At 43.3% G+C, this 25,293-nt stretch overlaps 1 protein-coding gene across 8 annotated transcripts in view; it reads right to left on the bottom strand.

The window, feature by feature from the left end:
* DAPK1 (death associated protein kinase 1) overlaps positions 1-25,293 on the bottom strand; it is a 216,967-nt gene that overhangs the window by 97,502 nt on the left and 94,172 nt on the right. For all 8 annotated transcript variants that reach the window (XM_060301105.2, XM_060301106.2, XM_060301109.2 and 5 more), the window contains one exon: positions 13,436-13,657. In XM_060301105.2, coding sequence (XP_060157088.1) covers positions 13,436-13,657 — 222 coding nt within the window. The remainder of the gene's footprint in view (positions 1-13,435; positions 13,658-25,293) is intronic.

Raw genomic sequence — 25,293 nt, 5'->3', positions numbered from 1 at the left:
GTTTTCTTTCTTTGTGATATATTTGTCTGGTTTTGGTATCAGGGTGATGGTGGCCTCATAGAATGATTTTGGGAGTGTTCCTCCCTCTGCTATATTTTGGAAGAGTTTGAGAAGGATAGGTGTTAGCTCTTTTCTGAATGTTTCATAGAATTCACCTGTGAAGCCATCTGGTCCTGGGCTTTTGTTTGTTGGAAGATTTTTAATCACAGTCTGAATTTCAGTGCTTGTGATTGGTCTGTATTTTCTACTTCTTCCTGGTTCAGTCTTGGAAGGTTGTGCTTTTCTAAGAATGTGTCCATTTCTTCCATGTTGTCCATTTTATTGGCATATAGTTGCTTGTAGTAATCTCTCATGATCCTTTGTATTTCTGCAGTGTCAGTTGTTACTTCTCCTTTTTCATTTCTAACTCTTGATTTGAGTCTTCTCCCTTTTTTTCTTGATGATTCTGGCTAATGGTTTATCAATTTTGTTTATCTTCTCAAATAACTAGCTTTTAGTTTTACTGGTCTTTGCTATTGTTTCCTTCATGTCTTTTTCACTTATTTCTGACCTGATCTTTATGATTTCTTTCCCTCTTCTAACTATGGGGTTTTCATGTTCTTCTTTCTCTAATTGCTTTAGCTGTAAGGTTAGATTTTTATTTGAGATGTTTCTTGTTTCTTGAGGTAGGACTGTGTTGCTATAAACTTCCCTCTTAGAACTGCTTTTGCTGCATCCCATAGGTTTTGGGTCTTCATTGTCATTTGTTTCTAGGTATTTTTTGATTTCGTCTTTGATTTCTTCAGTGTTCTCGGTTATTTAATAGTGTTGTTTAGCCTCTATGTGTTTATATTTTTTACAAATTTTTTTCCCTGTAATTGATATCTAGTCTCATAGTGTTGTGGTCAGAAAAGATACTTGATACAATTTCAGTTTTCTTAAATTTACCACGGCTTGATTTGTGACCCAGGATATGATCTATCCTGGAGAATGTTCCATGAGCACTTGGGAAGAAAGTTTATTGTGTTGTTTTTGGATGGAATTTTTTAAAATATCAATTAAGTCCATCTTGTTTAATGTATCATTTAAAGCTTGTGTTTCCTTATTTATTTTCATTTTGGATGATCTGTTCACTGGTAAAAGTGGGGTGTTAAAGTCCCCTACTTTGATTCTGTTACTGTTGGTTTTCCCTTTTATGGCTGTTAGCATTTGCCTTATGTATTGAGGTGCTCCTATGTTGGGTACATAAATATTTACAATTGTTATATCTTCTTCTTGGATTGATCCCTTGATTATTATGTAGTATCCTTTTTTGTCTCTTCTAATAGTCTTTATATTAAAGTCTATTTTGTCTGATATGAGAATTGCTACTCCAGCTTTCCTTTGATTTCCATTTACATGGAATATCTTTTTCCATCCTCTCACTTTCAGTCTGTATGTGTCACTAGGTCTGAAGTAGGTCTCGTGTAGACACGACATATACAGGTCTTGTTTTTGTATCCATTCAGCCAGTCTATGTCTTTTGGTTGGAGTATTTAATCCATTTACATTTAAGTTAGTTATCAATATGTATGTTCCTATTACCATTTTCTTAATTGTTTTCGGTTTGTTACTGTAGGTCTTTTCCTTGTCTTGTGTTTCATTCCTAGAGAAGTTTCTTTAGCATTTGTTGTAAAGCTGGTTTGGTGGTGCTGAATTCTCTTAGCTTTTGCTTGTCTGTAAAGCTTTTGATTTCTCCATAGAATCTGAATGAGATCCTTGCTGGGCAGAGTAATCTGGGTTGTAGGTTTTTCCCTTTCATCACTTTAAATATGTCCTGCCACTCCCTCTGGCTTTCAGAGTTTCTGCTGAAAGATCAGCTGTTAACCTTTTAGGGACTCCCTTGTATGTTATTTGTTGTTCTTCCCTTGCTGCTTTTAATATTTTTTCTTTGTATTTAATTTTTGCTAGTTTGATTAATATGTGTCTTGGCATGTTTCTCCTTGGATTTATCCTGTATGGGACTCTGTGCTTCCTGGACTTGATTATTTCCTTTCCCATATTAGGGAAGTTTACAACTATAATCTCTTCAAGTATTTTCTCAGTCCCTTTCTTTGTTCTTCTTTTTCTGGTACCCCTATAATTCGAATGTTGGTGCATTTTATGTTGTCCCAGAGGTCTCTGAGACTGTCCTCAATTCTTTTCATTCTTTTTTCTTTATTCTGCCCTATGGTAGTTATTTCCACTATTTTATCTTCCAGGTCACTTATCCGTTCTTCTGCCTCAGTTATTCTGCTATTGATTCCTTCTAGAGAACTTTTAATTGCATTTATTGTGTTGTTCATCATTGTTTGTTTGCTCTTTAGTTCTTCTAGGTCCTTGTTAAACATTTCTTATATTTTCTCCATTCTATTTCCAAGATTTTGGATCATCTTTACTATCATTAATCTGAATTCTTTTTCAGGTAGACTGCCTATTTCCTCTTCATTTGTTTGGTCTTGTGGGTTTTTACCTTGCTCCTTCATCTGCTGTGTGTTTCTGTGTCTTCTCATTTTGCATAACTTACTGTGTTTGGGGTCTCCTTTTCACAGGCTGCAGGTTCGTAGTTCCCGTTGTTTTTGGTGTCTACCCTCAGTGGGTAAGGTTGGTTCAGTGGGTTGTGTAGGCTTCCTGGTGGAGGGGACTGGTGCCCGCTTTTTGGTGAATGAGGCTGGATCCTGTCTTTGTGGTGGGCAGGACCACGTCCAGTGTTGGGTTTGGGGGTAACTGTGACCTTATTATGATTTTGGTCAGTCTCTGTGCTAATGGGTGCTTTAGTGTTCCTAGTGTCTTGCTAGTTGTTTGGCATAGGGTGTCCAACACTGGAGCTTGCTGGTCATTGAGTGGAGCTGGGTCTTAGCATTGAGATGGAGATCTCTGGGAGAGGTTTTGCCGTTTTATATTACATGGAACTGGGAGGTTTCTGGTGCCAAACTCGGCTCTCCCACCTCAGAGGCACAGGCCTGACACCTGGCTGGAGCAGCAAGACCCTGTTAGCCACATGGCTCAGAAGAAAATGGAGAAAAAACGAAAGAATAAAATAAAATAAAATAAAGTTAATAAAATAAAAATTTAAAAATTATTAAAAAATTAAAAAGTAATTAAAAAAAAGAAAGGAGAGCACCCAAACTAAAAAACAAATGCACTAATGATAACAAGTGCTAAAAACTATACTAAAAAAAAAAAAAAAAAGGGCTTCCCTGGTGGCACAGTGGTTGAGAGTCCACCTGCCAATGCAGGGGACACGGGTTTGTGCCCCGGTCCAGGAAGATCCCACATGCCGCGGAGCGGCTGCGCCCGTGAGCCATGGCCGCTGAGCCTGCGCATCTGGAGCCTGTGCTCTGCAATGGGAGAGTCCACGACAGTGAGAGGCCCGCATACTGCAAAAACAAACAAACAAAGAAAAAAACAAACAAATGGGCAGATAGAACCTGAGGATAAATGGCATAAGCAAAGCTATATGGACAAAATCACACAAAGAAGCATACATATACACACTCACAAAAAGAGAGAAAAGAAAAAAATATATATATATCTATATTAAAAAAAAAAGGAAGAGAGCAACCAAATGAATAGACAAATCTACCAAGGATAATAAACTCTAAATACTAAACTAAGATAAACATAAAACCAGAAATAAATTGGGTGCAGAAAGCGAACCCCAAGTCTACAGTTGCTCCCAAAGTCCACCTCCTCAATTTGGGATGATTCGTTGTCTATTCAGGTATTCCACAGATGCAGGGTACATCAAGTTGACTGTGGAGATTTAATCTGCTGCTCTTGAGGCTGCTGGGAGAGATTTCCCTTTCTCTTCTTTGTTCGCACAGCTCCCAGGGGTTCAGCTTTGGATTTGGCCCCACCTCCGCGTGTAGGTCGCCTGAGGGCATCTGTTTGTCGCTCAGATAGGACGGGGTTAAAGAAGTAGCTGAGTGGGGCTCTGGCTCACTCAGGCCGGGGGGAGGGAGGGATACGGATGAGGGGAGAGCCTGCAGCGGCAGAGGCCGGCAGGACGTTGCACCTGAGGCGCACCATGTGTTCTCCCGGGGAAGCTGTCCCTGGATCACGGGACCCTGGCAGTGGTGGGCTGCAAAGACTCCCAGGAGAGGAGGTGTGGATAGTCACCTGTGCTTGCACACAGGCTTCTTGGTGGCAGCAGCAGCAGCCTTAGTGTCTCATGCCCGTCTCTGGTTGTACACGCTGATAGCCGCGGCTTGTGCCCGTCTCAGGAGCTCGTTTAGGTGGTGCTCTGAATTCCCTCTCCTCGCGCACCCCGAAACAATGATCTCTTGACTCTTAGGCAGGTCCAGACTTTTTCCCGGACTCCCTCTTAGCTTGCTGTGGCGCACTAGCCCCCTCCAGGCTGTGTTCAGGCAGCCAACCCCAGTCCTCTCCCTGGGATCTGACCTCTGAAGCCCAAGCCTCAGCTCGCAGCCCCGCCCGCCCCGGCGGGTGGGGAGACAAGCCTATCGGATGGTGAGTGCTGGTCAATACCGATCCTCTGTGCGGGAATCTCTCCGCTTTGCCCTCCGCACCCCGGTGGCGGCGCTCACCTCCGCGGCTCTGAAGCTCCCCCCTCCGCCACCCGCAGTCTCCACCCGCGAAGGGGCTTCTATTGTGTGGAAACCTTTCCTCCTTCACAGCTGCCTCCCACTGGTGCAGGTCCCGTCCCTATCCTTTTGTCTCTGTTTATTCTTTTTTCTTTTGCCCTACCCAGGTACGTAGGGAGTTTCTTGCCTTTTGGGAGGTCTGAGCTCTTCTGCCAGCGTTCAGTAGGTGTTCTGTAGGAGTTGTTCCACATGTAGATGTATTTCTGATGTATTTGTGGGGAGGAAGGTGATCTCCACGTGTTACTCCTCCGCCATCTTGAAGGTCTCGACCTTCTGTTTGTTCTTTAAACAACATTTTTCAATGACGAGAGGCAGAAGGGAGGCTCCCAGGGAGTCATCGATGTTCTGGAGAGATTGTTACTGATCTACTCTAAATACTAGCCTAATAAGGGAATTCCACCCATGACCTGTGATCTGGATGCTCTCTCTTCTGTGGCACTGGCTCGGGGGGAGTCCCCCCCAGCTTCTTGTTCCCGACGCTGATCCCAACCACACCCCAGAATTCTGGGCGCAGTGTGCCTAGACATGGGTGCTGTATGAGTAGCGTGAGGCAAGCCAGGCAGAAGGTCTGGACTGAACGTGGACCACCAAACCAGCAGCCCTCGACCTGGGAGGGACCTGGGCTCTGGGGGCAGAAAAGAAGCTGAGCAGTGCAGCGAGGCTGTGATCGTGTCCAGGATGGCCCCCACCTCGGACGGACGAAACCAGAGAGGCAAGGAGAGGGAGCAGAGCAAGAGGGGAAACCAGAACGCCTGAGGGGTCATTTGAAGCCACAATTCTACAGAGTAACCTGTTGCATGCTCTTGAAGTGTTGATTAGGAGAATGGTTAACCAAGACAGGAAGAAGAATGAGATCTGTGACATGGCTGTGAGATTCCAAGAGGAAGTGTGAACAGTTCCCAGGGGCTTGGAGTACCCCAGAGCATCATAAAGTAGAATCTGTGGTCCCTGAGGAGGGATTAATAGCCCATCACTGCAGCTATGGAAGTCTCTGAGGCTGGCAGGCAGCAGTGTTACCCCAGTTTACCAAACCTTAACAATTATACACCTTTCTTGGAGATAAGCAAAGATTTCAAATACTCACTATCTATAACTTATGTATACAGCACAGAGTAAATCGAGCCAGATATTAAAATTATGAATATATGATAAAAACTGCGCATCTATGAGCTCACAGATACTACGTGTGATTTGTTTTTATGATTTTCATTGTCCCAATTTTTCTAAGACCATCTGGAAATCAAATAATCCACTTAAGTGAATAAAAATGCCCATTTAATAAATGCTAAGGAAACACTTTCAACCGAATTAGCAAGAAGAGCATGGGGGAAGACATACATACAGGGTTTTATTTCTCAAGAGAATGCCTGAGTGGAAAATAACCTATGCTACACAAATTTAATTCTGTTGTGACTGTTGCCAAATGCATTTCAGTTCTCTGGTCTTGCCTAATAGTAGATATCTGAGGATCCAGAAGCCAAAAGTGTAACCCAGAACAGTTCTTGAAATTACCTTTGTGAATAAAAACAAAAGTTCGAAGAGTCAAAAAGAGCTGGCTGGAGCTCAGAGAAGAGAGAACAAATGTAGCAGCAAAAAGGAAAAACAAAGAAGGAAGGAAGGAAGGAAGGAAGGAAGGAAAGAAAGAAAGAAAGAAAGAAAGAAAGAAAGAAAGAAAGAAAGAAAGAAAGAAAGAAAGAAAGAAAGAAAGAAAGAAAGAAAGAAAGAGAGAAAGAAGGAAAGAAAGAAAGAAAGAAAGAAAGAAAGAAAGAAAGAAAGAAAGAAAGAAAGAAAGAAGGAAAGAAGGAAAGAAAGAAAGAAAGAAAAGGAAAGAAAGAAAGAAAGAAAGAGAGAGAGGGAGAAAGAAAGAAAGGAAGGAAGGAAGGAAGGAAGGAAAGCATTTAAGCAATCTTAATGTGTTTTTGTGTCTTGTGAGGACCAGGAGAGCAGCAGAGAATGGGGGTGGGAGACTGAAAGGCCCCTGGCGTCAGATACGCCTCATTTACCAGCATCACTTATGTCCCTATAACTGTGTTCAGCTTAGTACAACTTTGCCACTTTTAAGGTACCCTGAAACCATCACTTTAATCACTGCATTTGCTTCTTGAAAGGCCCTCGCAATTCTGGATTTGCTGTCAGTGAAGCATGAACCTATCCACATACATCCACTGTGCTGATGTACAATGAAACAATCATATTTATATTCTTATGAGTCTGCATCTCCGTTTGGCTACGAGAGAGTGAGCCAACTTAACAATGATCCTGCATAAAGTGATCTAATATTACACAAATATCTGAATACAACTCGGCAGTTGTTTGCAATGAACAAACTGAATTCCAGAAATTATTAACTTAGACAAAGTCAGAAAGAGAGCTGAAAAGGAGAGTTGTTCTTCCATTGGTATAGAGTTTCCATTTTGCAAGATGAACAAGTTCTGGAGATATGTTGCACAGGTGAATACGTTATGCTACTGAACTGTATACTTAAAAATGGTTAAGATGGTCAACTTTATGTTATGTGTTTTCTACCACAGTAAAAAAGTAATAAAATTTACTTTATTAAATAAATAAAAATAGAGTGCATTAATTCCATGTCCTGCACCTGGCTACAACCACTGCATACTGCACTAAACTGAATTTCCTACGAGAAAGAGAGAGAGAGAGAGAGAGAGAGAGCGAGAGAGCGAGAGAGAGAGAGAGAGAGAGAGGGGAGAGACTACTCTAACTTAAAGACCTGCTTTAAATTCCAAGCAGAACAAATAAAGGGGAAAATTTAAGGTTGGAGATCCAAACTGGCTTGATTTCTTTGGAACAATCCACTATGCCAAGTTTACATGGCAATTCTAGGACGTTTACTTTATAAATCTTAACAGGGTAACCTTTCAGACAGGTCATCCAAAGCTCAGGTGACCCTCCTGAAGCAGGCCATGACAGGGTGATGTCCATTCCTGACGTAAGGTAGACCCAGAATCACCTACCCCACTCCAGCCCTCCTCTGCGCAAGCTTCCTGCAGGGAGGAAGGGTCACGCATCCCACTGTTTCTTGGTTGCCTGATGGAAGAACTACCATGATTAGGTGTTTTATTTTGTTGTGAACTGGCTCACAGAGTTTTTGGTTAACACATGAGTGGGCTCGCAGTCCAGCAACGGGTAGTTTTCTATTCTAGTGCTTCTGTATTAGTTTGCTAAGGCTCCTGTAACAAAGTACCACACAATGGGTGGCTAAAAACAACAGAAATTCATTGTCTCACAGCTCTGGAGGCCAGAAGTCTGAAAGCAAGGTGTGGGCTGTGGTTCCTTCTGAGGGCTCCAACGGGAATCTGTTCCAGGCCTCTCTCCTAGTAGCCTGTAGATGCTACTATTGCATCACTTCAATCCTCCATCTCCACAGGGCCTTCTCCCCAGGTCTCTGTCTCCACATGGCCTTCTTCTTATAAGGTCATGTGGGATAAGGAGCCCACTCTACTCCAGTGTGACCTCATCTTAACTAATGACATCTGCAACGACCCTATTGCCAAATAAGGGGACACTTTGTGATAAAGGGAGTTGGGACTTCAACCTATCATTTTGGGGGAGACACAATTCAACCTACTATAGCTTCTCAAAAGGTGAACCCTAGACCAGCAGCATCGGCATCACCTGGGAATTTGTTTAAAATGTCAATTCTTGGGCCTTACCCTAGACATACTGATTCAGAAACTCTGGAAGTGCAGCCAAGTAATGTGTATTTTAACAAGCCTTCAGGAGATTCTGAAGCACGCCAAAGTTTGAGAACCACTGTTAAACCACACTGGACATTTAAAAAATCATTTTGTAATGCTAAGTGTGTATCTTGCCTTTCCAACAGAATTGCTAGCCTTTTGGGGCTGTCTCTGACTGTATTTATCACATGCTGCTAATACTTATTGCTTACATAAAACAGGCTAGAATCTGGAGTTCTGTGAAGGCCACATGTGACCTTCAGGAAGGTTTTATTTTGTCTGCTCATGAATACTATGAACTGCCGAAATTAAAAACCTAGATACCAGACTTTTCTTGAAAAAGACTGCAGGGTCTGGCAACACTGGATCCAAAATCCCACATGGCAACAATCAACTGAAGAGTGGCTGAGGGTTCAGTTAGCCACAGTCCCCACCATTCCCTGATGCCTCCCTGATTCTGAGGCTTTGTGTAGACCAACTTCACTCACTTACATCCCCTGTCCAGCCCCTAAAGGCATTTGGGTTTGACCCATGTCTGGGCAGAGGGAACCTAAATTATCCACAGCTTGAAATACTTAGCTGTTTCTGAGCAGCAAGTTTAGGAACAGAATTCTAGAAGCCAGTGTCTCTGATTAGCACTGACTCTGTTTGGCTTCACTTTTCACCAGGTAACAGGGCAAGCTATGAAATGACTCATGCACTGAAGATCAAAGTTTTGTAGTGGCTTGCCCATGTGACAATGCACGGGTGAGCTGTAACAGAACAAAGAGATTTTTGTATGACTTCATGATGGAACGATGGGATGTGGAGGACATGGAATTGTGATTTTGAGACATCAGGTTTGTTTCCTTGGTGTATATGCTCTGCTGAGCTGCAATAGCAGATAAGGTGTGGAAAGATTCTTTTCCAGAGAAGCATGTGGGGGAAATATCATTCTTAAAAACTACTTTCAGGGCTTACAGAAATTTTAAGTCAAATCCTGGAGTAGGATTTGACAACTGTGCCTTTAACACAGACACCAAGTAGCTTCTGTACAAAGAACGGAAAAGATATCATTTCTGTATCTCGCCCAGATCATTAGGGGCAGCTCATGAAATACTGCATGGAGTGGCAGTTTGGGGTCTCTGTCTCAGTGGTAAGGACAGGGCCAGATGTGGGAGTGAGAACTCACACATCCACGTGGAAACAGGCTTCAATGAGGGAAGTTTCAACAAGGGAGCAAGCTTCATTAGTAAGCCTGAAGGAAGCTCTATTGCCATGGAGTTCATCCCAAAGCAAAAAAATCAAAAAAATATATCCACTTAAAGATTTCTGAACCAGAGGATACAGACAAGGGGCCACTATTAGGTCATAGGGCTATTTTCTGACAAATTCTTACATTTTATTCTCTCCTTAACCACCACTGTATCCCAGCATTCTTAAGAAAGGAAAGAAGAGATGGAATATGTCACTGATGACTAAATCTTCCTTTAAAGCTGTTAGAATTTACAACAACAATAATTTTCTCAAAGGCAAAGATGACTCTTTCTCCTGGACAGACCTAATATTTTGAATAGTCTATTAAAAATGAAAACACCTCTTCATGGCAAAGTAAATATAGATATAAAATGGGACAGACTTGTGATGTGAAAACAAGGGTGCACTTTCCCTCCTTAGCCTTTGGTACCACTGTATGAGTCAGGGTTCTCCAGAGAAACAAAACCAAAAGGATGTACAGATATAAAGAGGGAAAGAGATTTATTTTAAGAAACTGGCGCATGCAATCATGGAGGCTGACAAGTCCCAAGACCTGCAAGGGGAGTCCACTGAACCCAGCTGGTGACCCAGTAGGGCCAATGTATCAGTTTCAGTCTGAAGATAGGAAAAAGCCAATGTCCCTGCTTGAAGGCCGTCAGGTAGGAGGAATTCCTTTTTATTCAGGGTAAGGTGAGCTTTTATGTTCCATGTGGAACCTCAACTGATTAGATGAGGCCCACCCCCATTGGGGAGGGCAATCTGCTTTACTAAGTCTACGATTCAAATGTTAACCTCATCCAGAAACACCCTCAAGACACAACCCAGAATAATGTTTAACCAAATGTTGGGACACCCTGTGGCACAATCAATTGACACATAAAAGTAACCATCACTACTCCCCACATGCCCGGTGGGTGAAAAGGCTAGGACAATCAGCTCACAGGGAATGCTGGAATCTGTAAGGAGCAAATATCCAGGGAAGACAAACATGCATCTGACCCTGTGGGGGAGGGGCCATCTTCTAAGATTCCTCCTGCTTCTTCCACCTAAGAGCTGCTCTTTGTGAGCTAACTTTTTTTTTTTTTTTTTTTTTTTTTTGTGGTACGCGGGCCTCTCACTGTTGTGGCCTCTCCCGTTGCGGAGCACAGGCTCAGGATGCGCAGGCTCAGCGGCCATGGCTCACGGGCCCAGCCGCTCCGCGGCATGTGGGATCTTCCCGGACCGGGGCACGAACCCGCGTCCCCTGCATCGGCAGGCGGACTCTCAACCACTGCGCCACCAGGGAAGCCCCTCAACTTTTATTCAAGGTCTCCACATAATGAACTGTGTAAAGCTGTGTGCCACTATCCACCTAACAGAATGGCTACAATTAGACACAAATATTGACAATACAAAGGGTTGATGGAGCAACTGGAACGCTCATTCATTGATGGAAGGGCTGTAAAGTGGTGAAGCCACTTTAGAACACAGTTTGGCAACTGCTTGTAGAGTTAGATGTACACTTACCACATGGCCCAGCAAACCCACTCAGTGTTATTTACCCCATAGAAATGAAAACTTATGTTCACACACAAGACTGTTTATGGTAGCTGTATGCACGATCACCAAATATTAGAAACAACCCAAATGTCCTTCGATGGGTGAGTAGATAAACAAACACCACACAAGGGAATACTATTCAGCAATAAAAAGGAGCAAACAACTCATGCACAAATCTCAAAAGCATTATGTTGAGTGAAAGAAGTCGGTCTCAAAAGATTGAATACTTTATAATCCTACTTATATAATTTTTGAAAAGACAAAACTACAGTAATAGAGAATGGCTCAGTGATTGCCAGAGAGTAGAGGGAAGAAGGTGGGTGTGACTAGAAGGGGAGAGTACAAGGGAGTTTTGGGGGCAACGGGACTATTCTGAATCCTGATTTGGGTGGTGGTTACACAAATCTATACATGTGTCAACTTTCATAGAATTACACAACCCTCCCCCAACATCAAATTTACTGTATAATAATTTAAAAAAAATTTAAATCAAGTGATAAAAAAAATCTGTATGTTATCCATTCTATGCACAGGATAAATGCACCTAGTGGAAAATACCTACGAACTGGGAGTCAGTCAACAGAAGCTGAATCCAGAATATACACATGCAGGTGGCAGTAACTCCCCGGCATCATTTGTACATTCTGATATACAAAGGGAGCAAATTATATTCTTGACTTACTACGCGTGACCTGGTAATTCTCTGAAAACGCAAAACAGTTGTGATCTACATAATTTCTTTCCCAGGAACTTTGCATTCATGGTCTCTGACAACAGCCTTAAGGGAGGAAATTTAGGCTTAGAGATAGATGGTAAAGGATTTGCCCTGGATTTTGATCTTGGTTCTGTCTGGTTTCCAAGTCACCATATAAAGCCATAGAAAGGATTACACTCTGATTCCTGTCTTTTCTCTGCTGAACCCTGAGCAGGCCCCCTTAATCCTCCGTGCCCTTAAAACCCTGCTCTTCCTTTAAAGCAGTGGTTCTCGAGGAGGGGGTGGGGGGATGGGGAGGCGGGTAGGGGGAGAAAAGAATCTGCCCCCCAGGGGATATGTGGAAGTGTCTGGAGGCATTTTTAGCTGTGACAGCTAGGGAAGAGGATGCTATCTGGTGGGTAGAAGCCAGAGATGTTGCTAAACATCCTACAACACACAGGATGGCCCCCTGAACAAAGGATTATGCAGCCCAATATGTCACTAGTGCAGAGGTTGAGAACTTCCCAGAAACATGTATTAAACACATCCATGAGCCAGACATGTTTACGTTCTCATCTCATTTATCTCCTCAAAACCCTTTTGAGGTAGGTATCATTGACCCCAATTTATAGTTAAGAAGGTTGTTGCTCAGACGCATAAAGGTATGTGCCCAGATCCCAATGGTGAGGCAAGAGGCAGTGGGCATCCCAGGCCCTTGTGACAGCAAAGCGCAGGTCCCCATAGTGCAGTGCCCCCAAGGCTGGGCTTCCTCTGTATACCTCCCTTCACTTCCATCTCCCCTGGTCTCAAAAATCCCCTCTTAGCCCTAAGAGATCTGCACGTAGGGGGAGCTGCTGGGCTGGCAGAAGGACACATCTTAATTCGAGGCTCCAGGAAATGGGTGGTTCACTAAGAACCACCCAGGATTGCTCCATCCATCCCTCCCTCTGCCCTCAGGGTACTAATGTGTGTCCTCCAACCAAACAGCCCAGAGACACTCCCAGTTGCGTGTTTTTGATGACTTCCTCTCCTCTCCTGCCAGCCCATGTTGCTGGACTCATGACCAGGAGTGGGGCCCTCAGGCAGAGGGCCAGGGACAGGGGGACGCGTCACAGAACATCACGCTACAGTTTCCCACAATAACATCCGATGGGCAGGGTGTGCCTGAGAAAATCAGCAAAATGCTTTAAAAACAATCACTCACCCTGAGTGATTCTGGTTCACTTTTACCCTTTCATATGAGTGTTGACAGTTCCAACAGTTAAAAATGGGGTGTGGTAAGACAGAGGGAAGAGAATAGAGAAAGAAAGAGAAAAAGAGAAGTAGGAAAACAGAGGGGAGGCAGAGGAACAGCATGACAGGAGGGAAGAACGTAAGCCTAAAGCTTAACATGAAACTCAAAACGCAGACGACCTCAAGACAAACGAGGAAGAACCCCAAGATTGGGGACCCGCCTGCAGATCAAGTGGGACCCCATCAACGGAAGCTGCTGCAGAATTACTCCAGATAACTGCAGCCGGCCGCACAGCGCACCACCCACTGCAGTTCTCGAACTTGGCAAAGCCAAGTCAATCCCTGACGAGGCTCCGGGGCTGGTCACTGCGCTGTCCAGCTGCCGGGAAGCCTGCAGCCCACCCTCCTCCCCGCCCAGCCACAGCACTCACAGTTCCAGGATCAGGATGACATCCGTCTTGTTCTCATAAACCTCGTGCAGGGTGATGACGTTGGGGTGCTGGATCTCCTTCAGGATGCTGACCTCCCTCTCGATATCCTCACGGCTCACGCCCCGCCGGCTGGATTTGGTCCTCCTCTTCTTGATGAATTTGGCGGCATACTGTAGACCGGTGCTTTTCTCACGGCATTTCTTCACAACTGCAAACTGCCCACTGAAGAGAGAAGGCAGAAGAGGTCCCAGGTCATTTATACATCCTTTATTGTTCACTAAAACCCAGGTTTAGGCAAGGATGTGGCCCCATGCCGGTGGTGGTGTGTGGGGGGGGCGGGGAGGCGGCGGGGGGAGGACAACAGGATTACAAATAGGAAAGTCCAAATTGTGGGAAATTAACAAATTCACCAGAGAAATTTCTTCTGTATTTCAGTTCCATTAAGCGTGTCTCTTTATGAACATTGTTGCAAAGAACAAAAATTTATTTTCTTGAATTAAATGTTATTAATTGGTAATATGCCCCCGTTTCTCTGCTCTCCTCCATCTCCCCCATTTCAGATTCAGGGGCCACAGGAAGGAGCTCCCTCCTGTCTGACCTCATTTCCTTGTTCTTATCCTGTATGTCTAGGAAAGCAAGGGATTGGGACCAACAGAAAAATATATAGGGCCCTGCCTTCAATGACATATTTCTAGCACCAATATTTGTCAACTGAAACGCTCAAAACAACAACAAACAATACAGGTATACCTCATTTTATCGTGCTTCACAGATATTTTTACAATTTGAAGGTTTCTGGTAACCCAGTATTGAGTAAGTCTGTTGGCTCCATTTTTCCAACAGCATTTGCTCACTTTGTGTCTGTGTCACATTTTGGTAATTCTTGCAATATTTCAAACTTTTTGATTATTGTTATATTTGTTATAGTTATCTGTGATCAGTGACCTTTGATGTTATCCCTGAAAAAAGATTACAACTCGCTGAAGGCTCAGATGATTGTTAGCATTTCTTGGCAATAAATTATTTTTTAACTAAGGTATCTACATTGTTTTGTTTTAGATAAAATGCTATTGCACACCTAACAAACTACAGTATAGTATAAACATAACTTTTATATGCATTGGGAAACCAAAAAATGCCTGTGACTCACTTTATTGTAATATTTGCTGCATTGCCGTGGTCTGGAACTGAACCTGTGATGTCTCTGAGTCTGCCTGTGTATATTTTGTTGACACTTCAGGGACCGATAAGTCACATGACCTAAATGAGACCTTTTGGAGAATGTGAGACAAAGATTTTTTCTGAGACACTTTGACCCCCCAAAACTGCTGCCAGTCATCTTATGACCACTCTTGATCTAAAGTAGAGGCAAAGCTGGTAAAAGGAAAGAAACCAGTAACACTGCAGTAACACTGTGGAATGGCTGGATCAACCTTAGCCTGAAGTTATCTGCCTTTAGATTTTTCAGCAACGTAAGCCAATAAAATTCCCTTTACCACTAAAACCAGTTTGATTTGGGTTTTTTATTTCTTGCAGAGGAAAGCATCCTAAATTCGACAGCAAGCAACCAGAGTCTCCTATCCACATATAAAAGAATATAATAACAGAGCTTGACAAAATATAGTAAAGTGACTATGTAAGCAGCTGAAATCTTGAGACGCAAGTAGGCTACCCTGAAAGTCATGGAAGGATGCTTCCTGTGTCAATGGCGGCACCTTCACTTCCTCCCTAACACCCTAGTGCCCAGGGCCCATCCACCCATCACAGGACCTGTATATTTCTTGGCACCTTCTAGGGAACTGCTATGTGGAGAATTATCACAGTTATTTCTAGCTAGCTTTATTCTCCTCACATGAAGACAAAAGGGAGATAGAAAAATCAAATTAGGGTTAATATTTTGATGTTAAAGAATCGATACTTTAAAACGTTACCCATTTACTTTGGCAGCGGGAGGCCAGTGAAGAGAAAATACATAATGAAGGATTATTTTTACAGCAGCGTCAATTTTTTTGCATGACAGCTTATTAACACCATCTTTCCCCCTGCAGCAGGATAGCCGAGAAGCTGAAGAATAAATCACGTCGGAACCCTAGCACCTATTGCCCGTAAACTCACAGCCTTAAAGAGTCATGGGATCTGTTATGACTTTATTACAACCATTTCCTGATCTCTTTGGGGAGTGAAGAACTGGGCTTTCTCTCTGGTGGGGGGGTGGGGTGGGAGGTGAGCAGCAGAGATGGGGCTTATGGAGGAAAGAGGAGAAACAGCCTGAATACAAAACAAAGTTAGTTACTGCTTTACAGAGGCCAGTGAAGTGCTGCGTGTATCCGCTCTCCTCTCAAAGACAGTACCATGTCCCCACTGAGTGCTCTCAAGGGGCCCCGGGCCAGCCCAGGACCCCCAACCCATGCTTCCAGGAGCTGGGCCTTGCACATATCTTGCAGTCACAGTCACTTGTCTCGGGGGCTGTAAAGGCAGACTCAAGGCAAACTCAGTGGTTTGAATCACTGCTTTAAAAAACAAAAGCAAAGAGCCAAAAGCCTGCTGAATGCAAGCCTAAACTCAAAGACTATTCCGAATGTGTTTTCACTGCCAAATGTTCCATGCTGACCTTTTTTTTTTAAAGTTTTGGACATTCTTTTTTTTTTTAAGCTAAACTTTAAAAAAAAATTATTTATTTATGGCTGCGTTGGGTCTTCGTTGCTGCGCGCAGGCTTTCTCTAGTTGTGGCGAGCGGGGGCTACTCTTCATTGAGGTGTGCGGGCTTCTCATTGCAGTGGCTTCTCCTGTTGCGGAGCGCGGGCTCTAGGCACCCGGGCTCAGAAGTTGTGGCTCGTGGGCTCTAGAGCACAGGCTCAGTAGTTGTGGCCCACGGGCTTAGTTGCTCCGCGGCATATGGGATCTTCCCGGACCAGGGCTCGAAGCCGTGTCCCCTGCACTGGCAGGCGGATTCTTAACCACTGTGCCACCAGGAAAACCCTTCACGTTGACCTTTGATGCTTTTAATTATGGGAAGTGAGAGCATCAGGCCTCCCAACCCTAAGGGCTGGGTTCAGGCATGGTTCTGAACGTCCTATGTGTCGAGGCCAGTAGTGTGTGCACAGATCTAAGCTGACCATGTTGCCCAGGTTTGCGGCGAAAACATCTGGAACCCATCCCCTCACCAAATCATTGATCCCCCACTCACACTTCACGGTCCCCACATGAGGGGTGCTGGTGGGAGAGGAGGGGCCAGCAGGTGGGAAAGGCCCCCGCGCAGGAGAGGATGTGATTCTAGTGCCCCACGGCAGCACGCTAGTGCTCTGAATAACCCTGGCTGCAGAGGGTCAGACGAGGGTGTAGAACAATTTTGGAAAACACCTTTTAGACTTATCTCAATGCTGTCTCTTTAAAGACACTTCTCCTTATTTATTGCCAATTCTTGAACAATCTGCCTCCCCACTCCCTTGCTCCAACCAGTGCTCCACCCCTGAGTCCACAGGGAACCTCATACCCCTCTGTGGTACCTGCTGTTTCCTGTTTCTTGCCCATTTCCACCCCTCCCAAGACCGTAATCCCTTCAGGACCGAGGGCTGTCGGGTGCATCTTCTATCCCCGAGGCCCTTGGTGCAGAGCCCCGCCAGGAGCGCATGCACAATGCTGATGTCCTGCTCTTGAATTCCGAATCTATAACCCTAAAAACCAGAGGTGCTAAACTGAAGCTGCCTCACTGTAATTCCATAGAGTCGTGGAGCCGCGAGGGGCTCACACTGCCTGTATTTGAATGCCTAGTAGCTGCGTACCTGTGGGCTTACTTAACCTACTTAACCACTCTGCCTCACTTTCCTTACCTGTAAAGTGGGTACAGTAGCGTGCCTACCTGGGAGGGATGTTGGGATGGAGGGAGCAGGGATAAATGAGCTAAGATGGGTCAAGTGGTTAGAACAGTTCCTGGCAATAGTAAAATCTTCAGTAACTGTGAGCCATTTTCTTCCAAAACTGGAGGATTTTTTGTTTTTTTTTTAATTTACTTTTTGGCTGCATTGGGTCTTCATTGCTGCATGCAGGCTTTCTCTAGTTGCGGCGAGCGGGGGCTACTCTTCTTTGCAGTGCACGTGCTTCTCACTGTGGTGGCTTCTCTTGCTGTGGAGCACGGGCTCTAGGCATGTGGGCTTCAGTAGTTGTGGCACGCAGGCTCAGTAGTTGTGGCTCACGGGCTCTAGAGTGCAGGCTCAGTAGTTGTGGCACACAGGCTTAGTTGCTCCGTGGCCTGTGGGATCTTCCAGGACCAGGACTCGAACCCGTGCCCCTGCATTGGCAGGCAGATTCTTAACCACTGCGCCATCAGGGAAGTCCCCCAAACTGGAGTTATTGTCATTAGCTCACGGTTGCTCAAATCTCAAAGCGCTGCAGTATTTACCCCCAAAATGTCACCTCTCAGGACTGCCTGGGGGAAGAGACCCCTAAATGGAAAAGCAACACAAAACACACACACAGCAGGGCGATACTCTGTTAAAGTATGTAAAACTGCTGCTAAATCTGGAGGCTGGCTCCAGCCTTCCAACACAGCGTCCTGTCCCCCTTCTTCTCACTGCCCCACCCCGAGGGAGAGGAGCTGCTCAGGACTCCTGGTCCCTGAAGCTGGCTGCACTCAGTGCCTGGGACGAGGATGGAGTCCCAGCTGAGCCACATGCAAGACCCACAGGGAGGGGCTTGGTGTGACTCGGTGATGCTCGTCGGGCATTTCCACAGGGCCACCTCCTCAGGCGACCAGCAGGCTGAGGACAGACTCCTCAGAGAAGACATTCTTCTCTAACACAGTGATTTGCTTTGCGAGGCCTAATTCCAGTTGGGCCGTTGGTTAACTGCTGCTGCCATCCTTCCCTGCCTGGGCACCTGGCCCCCGTCTCCCTCGCGCCCACATTCCACCCTGCATTTGGCCACACTGGGGGAAAGTCCTCTTCTCCAACACGCCCCCCCCCAACTGAAAGACAATTTGCTTGGGATTTTTGTGGCAAGGGCTTTTAAATTGTGGGCTCCCAGAGCAACATCCTGCTCCAGCTTCCAGGGTGAGCTCTGGGCAGGAGGAGAGTAAGCACACACAGAGAAGCCAGGCCACCACTGCTGCCCACTTGGGGGACTGCTTGTCGCTCCAGCCCCTCTCCCGTGACAAACACACGAGGCTTCTCAGTGAATGACGCCCACACAGGCTGTGGTGACGGTTCCGTGGATGGGGAATGTACCTTCCTCACTAGAAAGCAAAAACTCACTGTATATTATCATTTAAACTTGACAAAACAGAGTACAGGCTACCCTCAATTTTTGTGGGATCCATATTTGTGAATTCACTTACTCCCTAAAATTTATTTTTAAACCAAAAAATCAATACTCGCAGTACTTTTGTGGTCATTTGTGGATTTGAATAGCCAGATGTGCATGCTCCCAGCTGAGCTCGGGCAAGGCCACACTCTGCCTTCCTTTTTCAGCTCTCACACTGTAAACAGTGTCCACTTTACAGTCTGTTTAGTGCCATGGTTTTTTGTTTTGTTTTGGGTTTTTTTTTTAAATTGAATTTTGTGTTTTTTGTTTGTGGTTTCACTATTTAAAATGGTCCCTAAACATGGCTTTGAAGTGCCGTCCAGAAGCATGGACGCTATGGTGCACCTTACAGAGAAAACGTGTGCTAGATAAGCGGTGCTGGCTGTGAGTTCACTGTTAGTGAATCAACGATATATATTAAATAAGGTACCTTTAAAAAGAAACACACATCAAACAAGGTTATGCATTGATCTGTGGATGAAAATGTGACCAGAGGCTCACCGGTACCTAACCCTGTATGTCCTCCAGAACCAATGGTTCAGTATCCATTAATTCAGTGTTTGTGATGAATTTATAGAACATACCACAATGAGAATTAACTGTGTGTCATTTTAAAAAACTCGACTAACATTCCGTCATTTAATAACTGACAGTTTGCTGCACTAGGTACAGACAGCCACACTCATTTTAAAATGAAAACTTTCACTTCAATGTAATAAACATTTATTAAGCTCTACTGGTCAAATGAGTATAAAAAGAAGGAGACCCACCCTTGCATTAAAGAATTACCTACTTAAAAAAATGTGTTTTATACATAATCACAAATTTTATTAAAAAGAGAAAAACTTAGAGGGCAGACAGCAGAAGCAAGAAAAACTACAATCCTGCATCCTGTGGAACAAAAACCACGTTCACAGAAAGATAGACAAGGTGAAAAGGCAGAGGGCTATGTGCCAGATGTAGGAACAAGATAAAACCCCAGAAAAACAACTAAATGAAATGGAGATAGGCAATCTTCCAGAAAAAGAATTCAGAATAATAATAGTGAAGATGATACAGCACCTCGGAAAAAGAATGGAGGCAAAGATCGAGAAGATGCAAGAAATGTTTAACAAAAATCTAGAAAAATTAAAGAACAAACAAACAGAGATGAACAATACAATAACTGAAATGAAAAATACACTAGAAGGAATCAATAGCAGAATAACTGAGGCAGAAGAACGGATAAGTGACCTGGAAGACAGAATGGTGGAATTCACTGCTGCAGAACAGAATAAAGAGAAAAGAATGAAAAGAAATGAAGACAGCCTAAGAGACCTCTGGGACAACATTAAACGCAACAACGTTTGCATTATAGGAGTCCCAGAAGGAGAAGAGAGAGAGAAAGGACCTGAGAAAATATTTCAAGAGATTATACTCAAAAACTTCCCTAACATGGGAAAGGAAATATCCACCCAAGTCCAGGAAGCGCAGAGAGTCCCAGGCAAGATAAACCCAAGGAGAAACACACGGAGACACATAGTAATCAAATTGGCAAAAATTAAAGACAAAGAAAAATTATTGGGCTTCCCTGGTGGTGCAGTGGTTGAGAATCTGCCTGCTAATGCAGGGGACACGGGTTTGAGCCCTGGTCTGGGAAGATCCCACATGCCACGGAGCAACTAGGCCCGTGAGCCCCAACTACTGAGCCTGTGCGTCTGGAGCCTGTGCTCTGCAACAAGAGAGGCCGCGATACTGAGAGGCCTGCGCACCACAACGAAGAGTGGCCCCCGCTTGCTACAACTAGAGAAAGCCCTCACACAGAAACGAAGACCCAACACAGCAAAAATAAATAAATAAATGACTAAACTCCTACCCCCAACATCTTGAAAAAAAAGAAAAGAAAGAAAAATTATTGAAAGCAGCAAGGGAAGAACAACAAAAAACATACAAGGGAACTCCCATAAGGTTAACAGCTGATTTCTCAGCAGACACTCTACAACCCAGAAGGGACTGGCATAATATACTTAAAGTGATGAAAGGGAAGAACCTACAACCAAGATTACTCTACCCAGCAAGGATCTCATTCAGATTCAACAGAGAAATCAAAAGCTTTACAGACAAGCAAAAACTAAGAGAATTCAGCACCACCAAACCAGCTCTACAACAAATGCTAAAGGAACTTCTCTAAGGGGGAAACACAAAAGAAGAAAAGGACCTGCAAAAACAAACCCAAAACAATTAAGAAAATGGTAATAGAACATACATATCAATAAGTACCTTAAACATGAATGGATTAAATGCTCCAACCAAAAGACACAGGCTTGCTGAATGGATACAAAAATAAGACCCATATATATGCTGTCTACAAGAGACCCACTTCAGACCTAGGGACACATACAGATTGAAAGTGAGGGGATGGAAAAAGATATTCCATGCAATTGGAAATCAAAAGAAAGCTGGAGTAGCAATACTCATATCAGATAAAATACACTTTAAAGTACAGAATCTTACAAGAGACAAGGAAGGACACTCCATAATTAATGATCAGGTGATCAACCCAAAAAGAAGATATAACAATTATAAATATTATGCACCCAACATAGGAGCACCTCAATACATTAGGCAACTGCTAACAGCTATAAAAGAGGAAATCGACAGTAACACAATAATACTGGGGGACTTTAACACCTCTCTTAACACCAATGGACAGATCATCCAAACAGAAAATTAATAAGGAAACACAAGCTTTAAATGACAAAATAAAGCAGATAGATTTAATTGATATTTGTAGGACGTTCCATCCAAAAAGAGCAGATTACACTTTCTTCTCAAGTGCACACAGAACATTCTCCAGGATAGATCACATCTTAGGTCACAAATCAAGCCTCAGTAAATTGAAATCATTATCAAGAATCTTTTCTGACCACAATGCTATGAGATTAGGTATCAATTACAGGGAAAAAAACCGTAAAAAACACAAACACGTGGAGGCTAAACAATATGTTACTAAATAACCAAGAAATCAAAGAGGAAATCAAAAAATACCTAGAGACAAATGACAATGAAAACACGAAGATCCAAAACCTATGGGATGCAGCAAAAGCAGTTCTAAGAGGGAAGTTGATAGCAATACAATCCTACCTCAAGAAACAACAAACATCTCAAATAAACGATCTAACATTACACCTAAAGGAACTAGAGAAAGAAGAACAAACAAAACCCAAAGTTAGTTGAAGGAAAGAAATCATAAAGATCAGAGCAAAAATAAATGAAATAGAAACAAAGAAAACAATAGTAAAGATCAATAAAACCAAAAGCTGGTTCTCTGAGGAGATAAACAAAATTGATAAACCATTAGCTAGACAAATCAAGAAAAAGAGGGAAAGGACTCAAATCATTAAAATTAGAAATGAAAAAGGAGAAGTTACAACAGACTGCAGAAATACAAAGCATCCTAAGAGACTACTACAAGCAACTCAATGCAATAAAATGGACAACCTGGAAGAAATGGACACATTCTTAGAAAGGTATAACCTTCCAAGACTGAACCAGGAAGAAATAGAAAATATGAACAGACCAATCAAAAGTAATGAAATTGAAACTGTGATTAAAAATCTTCCAACAAACAAAAGTCCAGGACCAGATGGCTTCACAGGTGAATTCTATCAAACATTTAGAGAAGAGCTAATACCCAGCCTTCTCAAACTCTTCCAAGAAATTGCAGAGGAAGGAAAACTTCCAAACTCATTCTATGAGGCCACCATCACCCTGATAACAAAACCAGACAAAGATACTACAAAAAAAAGAAAACTACAGACCATTATCACTGATGAATATAGATGCAAAAAACCTCAACAAAATACTAACAAACAGAATCCAACAACACATTAAAAGGATCATACACCATGATCAAGTGGGATTTATCCCAGGGATGAAAGGATTCTTCAATATATGAAAATCAATCAATGTGATACACCATAATAACAGATTGAAGAATAAAAACCATATGATCATCTCAATAGATGCAGTAAAAGCTTTTTACAAAATTCAACACCCATTTATGATAAAAACTCTCCAGAAAGTGGGCATAGAGGGAACCTACTTCAACATAATAAAGGCCATATATGACAAATCCAGAGCAAACATCATTCTCAATGGTGAAAAACTGAAAGCATTTCCTCTATGATCAGGAACAAGACAAGGATGTCCACTCTCACTACTATTATTCAACATAGTTTTGGAAGTCCTAGCCACGGCAGTCAGGGAAGAAAAAGAAATAAAGGGAATACAAATTGGAAAAGAAGAAGTAAAACTCTCACTGTTTGCAGATGACATACTATACATAGAGAATCCTAAAGATGCTACCAGAAAACTACTAGAGCTAATCAATCAATTTGGTAAAGTTGCAGGATACAAAATTAATGCACAGAAATCTCTTGCATTGTTATACACTAATGATGAAAAATCTGAAAGAGAAATTAAGGAAACACTCCCATTTACCACTGCAACAAAAAGAATAAAATACCTAGGAATAAACCTACCTAGGGAGACAAAAGACCTGTATGCAGAAAACTGTAAGACACTGATTAAAGAAATTAAAGATGATACCACAGATGGAGAGATATACCATGTTCTTGGATTGGAAGAATTAATATTGTGAAAATGACTATACTACCCAAAACCATCTACAGATTAAATGCAATCCCTATTAAATTACCAATGGCATTTTTTACAGAGCTAGAACAAAAAATCTTAAAATTTGTATGGAGACACAAAATACCCTGAATAGCCAAAGCAGTCTTGAGGGAAAAAAATGGAGCTGGAGGAATCAGACTCCCTGGCTTCAGATTATACTACAAAGCTACAGTAATCAAGACAGTATGGTACTGGCACAAAAACAGAAATATAGATCAATGGAACAGGATGGAAAGCCCAGAGAAAAACCCACGCACCTATGGTCAACTAATCTATGACAAAGGAGGCAAGGATATACAATGGAGAAAAGACAGTCTCTTCAATAAGTGGTGCTTGGTAAACTGGACAGCTACATGTAAAAGAATGAAATTAGAACACTCCCTAACACCATACACAAAAATAAACTCAAAAAAAAAAAAAGAGAGAAAAACTTTAGCTAAAAGGAGCAAAGCTTCATATAAAAACACCTAACCTAATTTCCAATGTGATTTTTTTGTCTAATTTACCAATATATGTAATTTAAACAGTACCCTTGTAGTCACTCAGTGAACTGTATCCAGGATGCTATGCAAGGCATTTTACACGTATTATCTTATTAATAACCACAACTATGAGATTCACATTATCACTGTCTCTTCTATCAATGAGAAAACCAAGCCTCAAAGAGATTTTAAAAATTGCCCCAAATCATTCAGCAAGTAAATTGCATAATTGAGAAATGAATTCAAACTCAAGTGCATTTGCCTCCAAAGCTCTATTCACTGAGCACAGTTGCTGTGCTGGGCTTGTGTCCAGTTTGTCTGAGATACAAGCCACTCCCGTAAAGTCACAGACAGGACTGGAGTATCATTCAGGAAGGAGTTTTGTGAGGGCAAGGCAAAGAGAGGGGCCTTGTGGTTAAGTAAGTTTGGGCAATGCAGCCTCCTGCTCCCCACTGAAAACTCAGACAGTGTTTTAATTAGCTGAAACCATGGCTTTAACATGCTCAGAGGGGCTCTTCAATAAAAAGAGAACCCTGTTTGTATGTGTGCTTAGGAAGCATGATACTAACAATAAGAAAGAACCACAGAAGCTTCATTCTCAAGGTCAGCACACAAGGATCACACACAGTTGGGGAAGCATTTGTGTATATTTCACTGCTCATTAAAAATAAACTTATTGGGCTTCCCTGGTGGCGCAGTGGTTGAGAGTCTGCCTGCCGATGCAGGTGACACGGGTTCGTGCCCCGGTCCGGGAAGATCCCACATGCCGCGGAGCGGCTGGGCCCGTGGGCCATGGCCGCTGAGCCTGCGCGTCCGGAGCCTGTGCTCTGCAACGGGAGAGGCCACAACAGTGAGAGGCCCGCATACCACAAAAAAAAATAAATAAATAAACTTATTGTGGGACTTCCCTAGTGGTCCAGTGGTAAAGCCTTCCAATGCAGGGGACGCAGGTACGATCCCTGGTCAGGAAACTAAGATCCAACATGCTGCAGGGCAACTGAGCCAGTGCACCTCAACTAGAGAGAGAAAACCCGCATGCCTCAACTAGAGAGAGAAAACCCGCATGCCACAACTAGAGAGAAGCCCGTGCGCTGCAACAAAGAGCCCACGTGCTGCAACGAAAGAGCCTGCATACCACAATGAAGATCCCACGTGCCACAACTAAGACCCCATGCAGCCAAAAATAATACATACATACATACATAAATAAACCTGTTGAAGTTTGTTTAATCCAGTAAGGATTTTATTTTATTTTATCTTATTTTATTTTGGCTGGGTTGGGTCTTCGTTTGCTGTGTGCGAGTGGGTGCTACCCTTTGTTGTGATGCGTGGGCTTCTTATTGTGGTGGCTTCTCTTTTTGTGGCACACAAGCTGTAGGCGTATGGGCTTCAGTAGTTGCA

Source organism: Globicephala melas, chromosome 6 (genome assembly GCF_963455315.2).
Source record: "Globicephala melas chromosome 6, mGloMel1.2, whole genome shotgun sequence".
Taxonomy (NCBI): Eukaryota; Metazoa; Chordata; class Mammalia; order Artiodactyla; family Delphinidae; genus Globicephala; species Globicephala melas.
The sequence above is the reverse complement of the archived record's forward strand: the minus strand, read 5'-3'. Positions and strand labels throughout refer to the sequence as shown.